Source organism: Carassius auratus, unplaced genomic scaffold, assembly GCF_003368295.1.
Source record: "Carassius auratus strain Wakin unplaced genomic scaffold, ASM336829v1 scaf_tig00217337, whole genome shotgun sequence".
Lineage (NCBI taxonomy): Eukaryota > Metazoa > Chordata > Actinopteri > Cypriniformes > Cyprinidae > Carassius > Carassius auratus.
Window position 1 is genome coordinate 145,971 of NW_020529014.1, and position 8,086 is coordinate 154,056.

At 38.9% G+C, this 8,086-nt stretch overlaps 1 protein-coding gene across 1 annotated transcript; it reads right to left on the reverse strand.

Annotated features, from left to right (window-relative positions):
* Positions 1-750: 750 nt before the first annotated feature.
* On the reverse strand, positions 751-6,739 carry LOC113100735 (uncharacterized). The gene is made up of 5 exons (XM_026265325.1): positions 6,735-6,739; positions 6,512-6,696; positions 6,096-6,428; positions 1,149-1,463; positions 751-1,011 (listed from the first exon to the last, which is right to left on the reverse strand). The coding sequence occupies exons 1-5, from the start codon at positions 6,737-6,739 to the stop codon at positions 878-880; spliced, it is 972 nt and encodes a 323-aa protein (XP_026121110.1). The 3' UTR covers positions 751-877.
* Positions 6,740-8,086: the final 1,347 nt, after the last annotated feature.

Sequence of the window (8,086 nt, forward strand, 5' to 3'; positions counted from 1 at the left end):
ACAGCAGTTAAGAGTAAAAACATAGATTCCAATTTACAACATACAAAGATTTCCCTAAAAAAATCTGCTTGATTTTAAGGCACTTTTTTACTTGGTTGCGAAAAAAAGCTTAAAGTATTTTAGAGATTTTTAAGAGCACAAAATGACAGATTGCTTTCAGTTTTCATTTATGTTCACCATGTTCTATTCAATACTATATATAAATGTGTGTGGAAACTGTGCAGCACAGAAATATTCTCTTGTCAGACAAACTAATAGAAACACACAGCATTAGGGCTTGAATATTGATCAATATTGGACATCAAAACAACATTAAATTATTCCTTTTGAAAAGGTCATGGTACTACAGCTGGTTGAGCTTGGTGCATATTTTTAGCTGGATTTCGTTTCCTCCTCCAGTGGGATTGCACACGATCAAAACAATGCTCTCATATTACAGAGCTGTTAACTGAAACACAAAAAAAACAAGAGAAACATCTCAGATTTAATCAAGAACACTAGGTCTTCTAGACATGTTGAAATACACAGTCTGAAAATGTGTCTAAAACTAACATTAAATAAGACGGTGTTGACCAGACTGCTATCACTTCTCCAAAAAGTCAGCATTTGAGGAAGTTCTTTATAGGGTTTCTTTAAAATGTCCAAGTTTATAATCTGAACTCCAGTTTGGACAGTAGTGTCACAAAGCCCCAAAAGAAAGTTAAATTCCTCAAAAACACAATTGTATTCGGTTGCACATAACAGTGTAACAGCATCTTACCTGATACTGGATTCCCCCTAATGGCACTGAGCCCAATTAAACACATTTAAAATGCTTTCACATCACATTTTTTCTTCTTCAAAGTCTCTGCTACACAGTAAATCTCAAATGATCTGCTTAATACATCAGCTTTTTGTAATACTTGCCATTTTGTGTTTGACGACAACGAATCACAGCAATAGCTCCAATCACGACCAACAGCAAAACAGCAACAACAATTACCACCATAACATATCGAAACCAATTCTGTGCTGTAAAGAGAAAAAAAGATGAACCAATCATCAGTGACATTTGCACATTTCTGTTTTGTTTTGTCAGTTTTATAATACAGTAGTATTAAGTTCACTCAGCACTTATTAGTCTACATTAAAATGCTTCAAATACTCACAACAGACAGAAATAAAGAATCTCTTGAATATTGTGCGCCGCTGGCCGGTGATATCCAGGTGATAAAGTCCAGCGTGTTCAGTTCTGATGTGCCTGATGGTCAGAGATCCGGTCTTACTGTCCAGTTCCAGTGTGCCGCTGTATCTCCCATCAGCTCCGTCCAGCGTATTGAAGACCTTCCCTCTATCGATTTTTGCTATGATAGAGTCTCCATGCTCAGACCTCCATGCGATCACGTCATCGCTGTGTATTTCAGAAACACCAGATAGTAGCGTGACAGAATTTCCCTCCGTCACAGACTGCCTGCTTTCTCCTTCTGTCTCAACATTAAAACACAGAGGAGCAATTAATGCATTCCCCAGGAACCAAATCTAATCCTAAACCGACACGACTCGACTCTGCAGCACATGTAAAAAAAGGACATGCACTCTTCTTAATTTTAAAGGGATAGTTCAAATAAAAATGAAAATTCTATCTTTAACTACTCCCATTCATGTCATTCCAAACCTGCAAGACCTTTGTTAGTCTTAGGAAAACAAATAAATATATTGAAAATATAATGAAATCCGAGAGCTCTCTGACCCTGCGTAGACAGCAACACTACTGACACGTTCAAGGCCCAGAAAGCTGGTTAAAGGGGGGGGGGGTGAAATGCTATTTCAAGCATACTGAGTTTTTTACACTGTTAAAGAGTTGGATTCCCATGCTAAACATGGACAAAGTTTCAAAAATTAAGTTGTACGTTTGAAGGAGTATTTTTGTTCCAAAAATACTCTTTCCAGTTTGTCACAAATTTCAGAAAGTTTTTTTCAAGTATGGGTCTATGTGGCGTTAGATGGAGCGGAATTTCCTTGTATGGGTTCTAAGGGCACTTCTCCCGGAAGAGCGCGCGCTCCCGTATAGCAGAGCACTGAGAGCACAGACATTCACTGATCAGAGCGAGAGACCGAATTGTCACAAAAGGAGTGTGTTTTTGGTTGCCAGGGCAAGACAACCCTGCACAGATTACCAAAAGAGAAACAGCATTAAAGGCAGGGTAGGTAAGAAATTTATAAACAACTTTCTTCCAAATTTGTTTAAACTTTCTATTTATATCAATGCATAATTAAAATGTAAGTACTCTGATAAAAAGAGTATAAAAATCGAGTGGCTCTAGACCGTTTAATCTGTATTAAACACAGCTCATTATTTCCTTTCGGCACGAAACATAGGATTGGCTTAGGCGACTGTCACTCTCTCGCAACCATGGCAACCACCCTTTTGCCACACATGACCTGCCCACTTGCGTACGCACGTTTGATTTGAGGAATTCAAGAGGCACGGATCCTAGGAATACCAAAACAATGGCAGAGAAACAGCAAGCAAAATTCACTGTACCGGCCTATGCAGTTAGTGAAGGCAAACCAGGCAAAAAAAAGGAAGACAGTAACAGTACAAGAAAAGGCAATGAACAAAAAGTCTTTGGATAAACAAAGAAATAAAACGCGAGTTAATATCGGCGTGCCTTTCCAGCGATGGCGAGAACTGAGGGAACTCAAGTGCTCCTTGCCCTGCACTTCGACCACCCCGTCCTCGGCCTCTACTTCCTCGGACCCTAGTTGCACGGCCTCTGGCACGACCTCCTCTGCTTCGCCCTCGACCCCGGACCTGTCCTCGAGCTGACGATGCGGTACTTGTCTCTGGAGTGTAGTCCTCATCAGAGTCAACAATGCTTTCATCATGGAAACTCTTACATGCAGAACAACGTATATGTTATGAATCTTACACGAAATTCATCTTCATCACAGTGTAAATGATGGTAATGGAAAAACGTGTATCATGCAACCTGTTTTTAGCTTTGCCTTATAGATAACTAGCTCGTTAGCAAATCAAAAAATATATATTTTAAACTTCACCAATATCAATATGCTAGCTTGATAGTGAGTACTAAAATACATCTTGTTTGTTTATCTTCATAATTATAAAGTTATTTTTATTACATGTGATTCTGACATGATTTCACTACATGCACTGTGCTCCTTCCTCTCCGCTCGTCTCAGGTAAATAATGCGTCTTCCAGCTCAGTGGTCGGAGTCGCGCGTTCATGTGTTTTGGGGGCGTGGCTTTGGAAGGCGCCCAGAAGGGAGGGGGTGGTGTGAATGGAAATAATGAGCTGTCTTTAAAACAGTCGTGAGAGGTCTACAGACACTCGATTTGTATACTTTCTTTTTCAGAGTACTTACATTTTAATTATGTATTGATATATAAATAAAGTTTAAACACATTTGGAAAAAAAGTTTTTTATACATGTTTTACCTACCCTGCCTTTAAGGGACCAGTGGATGGAGTTTATTTTTACAGAGCATCGACGGAGTTGTGCAAGTGTTTTTGTTTGTTCCCTGCATTTCGAAGATGCTTGTTTTACAAACAAGGCCCAGTTTGACGCCGGATTTGCACATAGTTTATTTCTTAAGGATAATGCAGTCCCAACGAAAAAGGGTCAAGATCGTGTGTTGGAACCGCAGGCGGTGAGTAAAACTGCTTCAAATATCTCTGTGTTGTTAACTACGCTCTCAACGCAAAAGCCTACTCGCGCTCGTGATTCTTTAGCTCCGCCCACACGTCACGCCTCCAGCCACTAGGGCTGTCAAAATTGCTCAAAAATGACGTTCTAATATTCCCTCTAAAAAATACATGAATATTCGAACTATTCGAACATCTGGTTGCGCATGTTGTCAATGACGCGCATTACGTCAGTAACAGGCCAAAATAATACAAAGAGATATAACTATTTGTATAGATAGTCTATTTAAGTTTAAACATATTTGACAACGTATTACCTACACAAAAACAAGGAAATCAACTAATGGCCAAGACTGCAGACCTCACGCTCTCTCACCCTCACGTTCTCTGCGCATAACGGTTTAAATGAACAAACACATTTTTGTGCAAGCAATTTAAGATCGCGACTGTTGTCCCAAATATAGCAGGCTTCATTCAGTGACTGAAACAAATATTATTAATATTAATTGAAGTTTTACAGCATATAGAACTGACATTGAATGCTCCGAGCGAGCTGTGCTGTGGTAAACATGGAACTTTTCCTTGACATGAAATGATAAATAATCAAACCTACGATCCATTGCTTGACAGAACTCCCCGAAGCCTGCCCCATCCGCGAAACTGATCGGTCTCATGTCCTTACAAATGAACAAAATTATTTTATCCGTTATGGCCTTTTGTCGTGTTGCAGACAAAGAGCTTGTGGCGGGCGATGTAAAGTAACGTTAAGTGTCAAGACATGACTGTTTAGCTGGAGTTCCACACATTATGCCATGCTCATTTGGGTTCACATTTCTGAGATGTGACCTCATGTTGCTAGTGGTCGAAATTAAATGGTATGCTATGCTATCTTAAATAGCTTGCATACAACTTTATCTCGCGGGTCAACAATTTTACCTCATTTTCTCTGCTGCGGTCGAGTAGGGCTCTGCACTTGCTGCCATCTTCCATGAAGACGCGTCAACTTTCAGCAGTGATGCTGTGTCAGACAGTGCGACTCCTGTGAGGCTGTGACCTGTCCCTGAACCCTCAGGAGCGCTAGCACGCCCACTCGCAAAGCAGACAACCACGCCTCTACTACCGCGGGCCTTTTTTTCCAAATTTTTTTTTTTATTCGAATATTAATTTTCACATTCGAAATTAGTTTTTTTAAAACTATTGGAATACATATTCGAATTTAGAATATTAGTTGACAGCCCTACCAGCCACTCGTGTTTTTCCGGGAAAAATCGGTACAGACTATCTTTCTCTTATAAATATAATACAACTAAAGACTTTTTGGAGTTATGAAGGATGCAGTACTACTCTATAGGTACTCAAGATTAACAGGATATTGAGTGAAAACGAGCATTTCACCCCCCCCCCCCCCCCCCCCCCTTTAAGGACATCATTAAAATAGTTGTTGTGCTACTGCAGTGAAGACTGACACGGAAAAGATTAAATTGTTGAATAAAGTCGTTACTTTTGTTTTCACTACACACAAAAATATTCTGATAATCTACTACTAAATATTGTAGAAACATAATTTTGTGTAAAGTTGCTTTGCAATGATTTGTATCACAAAAAGCGCTATACAAATAAATGTGAATTGAATTGAGTGGTAGGTTCATAAAATTACAGTTGAACCACTGATGTCACACGGACTATTTTAACCATGTCCTTACCACCTTTCTGGGTCTTCAACGTTTCAATTGCGTTGCTGTCTATCCAGGGTCAGAAAGCTTCGGATTTCATCAAAAATATCTTAATTTGTGTTCTGAAGTTGAACGAAGCTCTTACGCTTTGACCATTATGAGCGTGCATAACACATTTGAAATAACAAACTCGAGCACAAAAAAAAGACGTGATCTGTGAACATCACGGTCAAAATGTTTACTTTCGGTTAACAGTTAAACGGTCAATATGAGCATCCATAACTGGCATATAAACATAATATAACACACAAAATGTATTAATTTTAAGCCACACAAAGTCAACATGTTGGTATTTCTTGCTCTGAATCTGCCATAAAATAAAATAAACGTTTATTTATCTTTGAAAAGGTGTACCTGCATTATTATGCCATTATCATTATATTAGTTGAAACTGGTCTTAGAACGACAACATTATCGTTTATCGCGATAATTTCTTGGACAATTTATCATCCAGCTAAATTTGTTATCGTGACAGGCCTATTAACAAGAACGGGCGCACTTGACGATGAATTAAATGAAATACGCTGTGTTTTCCACCAACTGGCAACCAGGGGTGCCAAAATACAATTGGATAAACTGGCAGAGGGCGGATTTCACAAACCAAAACAGAGACGGACATTAATGCCCGGAGTTTTCAAAAGAGAACAACTGATTGTAGCATTGTTTTTCAGATAAACAAGTATGTTAATGCATTTCACTATGAAGCGACTCACCCTTGGAAGTCACATTGAACGTCTTGTGCGTGGTGTATCTGCTGCTGCTCTTGCTGATGTTGATTTCATAAAGTCCAGAGATGTTGGGTTTGACGTTAGTAACGATGAGCGATCCAGTCTGATTGGTCAGATGCAGTCTGTATCTGAATCTCCCATCAAAAACATCATCATATGTAGAGAAGATTCCAGCGGTTTCATTTATTTTAGCTATGAGTGTGTCTTTAAACTTCCAGGTTATCTGATCTTCTCTCTGTATTTTAGATAGACCCGAAGGTAGAATGACAGAGTCTCTCTCCATCACCAACACAACCTTCGTGTCATCCGACGCCACACCTAATGAACAGAGATGTTTCTGACGGTCAGCAAACACATTCACCTCGAGTCTGAAACTCCACCTGAACATCTGACACACTCACCACTGATACTGAAGGATTTTTTGGATGACCCTCTGGGGCTGTTGATATCAAGTTCATAGAGTCCACAGTCTGCGCTTCTGATGTTTCTGATCTTGAGATCTCCGGTCTGATGGTCCAGCTGCAGTTTGTCTCGGAGTTTCTCAGTAACTTCAGCCTGTACTGTCTCATTGGAGTCACTGTCGACTCTAGCAATGAGATATCCTTCAAACCTCCACTCAATCACGTCATGGCTCTGTATTTGTGTCACTTCTGACTGTAGAGTGACAGAATCTCCCAAAATCACAGGCACCGCCTCCACAACTTCTGTCTCAACACCAGACACCGCTGCAGAACACAGAAGCAGTCGTTTACAATAAAAGTCACATGTGATATAAAGCAGAAGCCTTCCCATAACTTAAACCACAGGTGTCGACCTCAGTTCTTGGAGTTAACTTTAGTTCCAGCACACATACCATGCAGATTTCAAATGAGCTAAAATCACTCGATTAGCTGGATCAGATGTGTTTAATAAGTTTGAAATCTAAACCGTGCACCCCTGACCTGAACAATACAGATGACATTTTTACCCCAAATAAAGTTTAGATAAATCTCAAAGATGTTGGAAATGGCGTGTGCCTCCATTTCAAGTTTCATAGCATAGGAGTCTGAATACTTTTGATATTTCAGGTTATCAAGTTATCACATGGTTTATTGAATATAGATTAATGTGGGAGAAAGCAAAAAAATAACAGGTGTAGGAACATTTAAGATTTTGTAAGGTATACAAACAATATTACACACACCCACACACACACATATCTATCTATCTATATATCTATATATCTATATATATATATATATATATGAATAAGTAATAAGCTCAAATTTGGGGCTTAAGACCCGGAAGGCACCAAACTTCCTAAAAACACGTAAATCGAACAGAACTAAACCTCTGTATCGTTTCAATATGAACAATTAATTAAATCAATATAACAGCTTACCGTTTACAAATAATAGGAACAGAAATATTAATCCGAGGTTCTGCATATTGAGTTCAGTGTTGACACCGAGCACCCAGTGTGTATCACGCGACTGTTCATCTTCAAAGAACAGGCGTGAGGCTGGAGTTGACACAAACCACGTGATGGATGCGATGTTTGATATGATTGATTATGGATTGGTGTTGGTGATTAGTGAAGGGACGAACACGCTTGAGGGGGTTGATAAAGAAAAAAGTTTATATACGGTAGATGACATCTGAGTGGAAAAGTTTCCTTCGTTTAGAAATGTTTTCTTTTGATACTCAATGCATAGTTTACGTCAGTTGTACATTTTAACAACCTGCAGGAGGCGCTGTTGTCGGATCCACTACTTGGATAGACTCAAACTAGCTGTTTTCTTTTTGAATTGTATATATATATATATATATATATTCAGCTCCATCACATCTCAAAACATGCAAAACAGAACAATAGGACAACAAAAATGCAAAATGAATGCAAACATATAGGCTAAATTTAAATAAAACCAAAAATAAAATAAAATAAAAAAAGTTAGAAAAGCTTTAGAAATTGTATGGTTTTTGTAAGCTCCTTA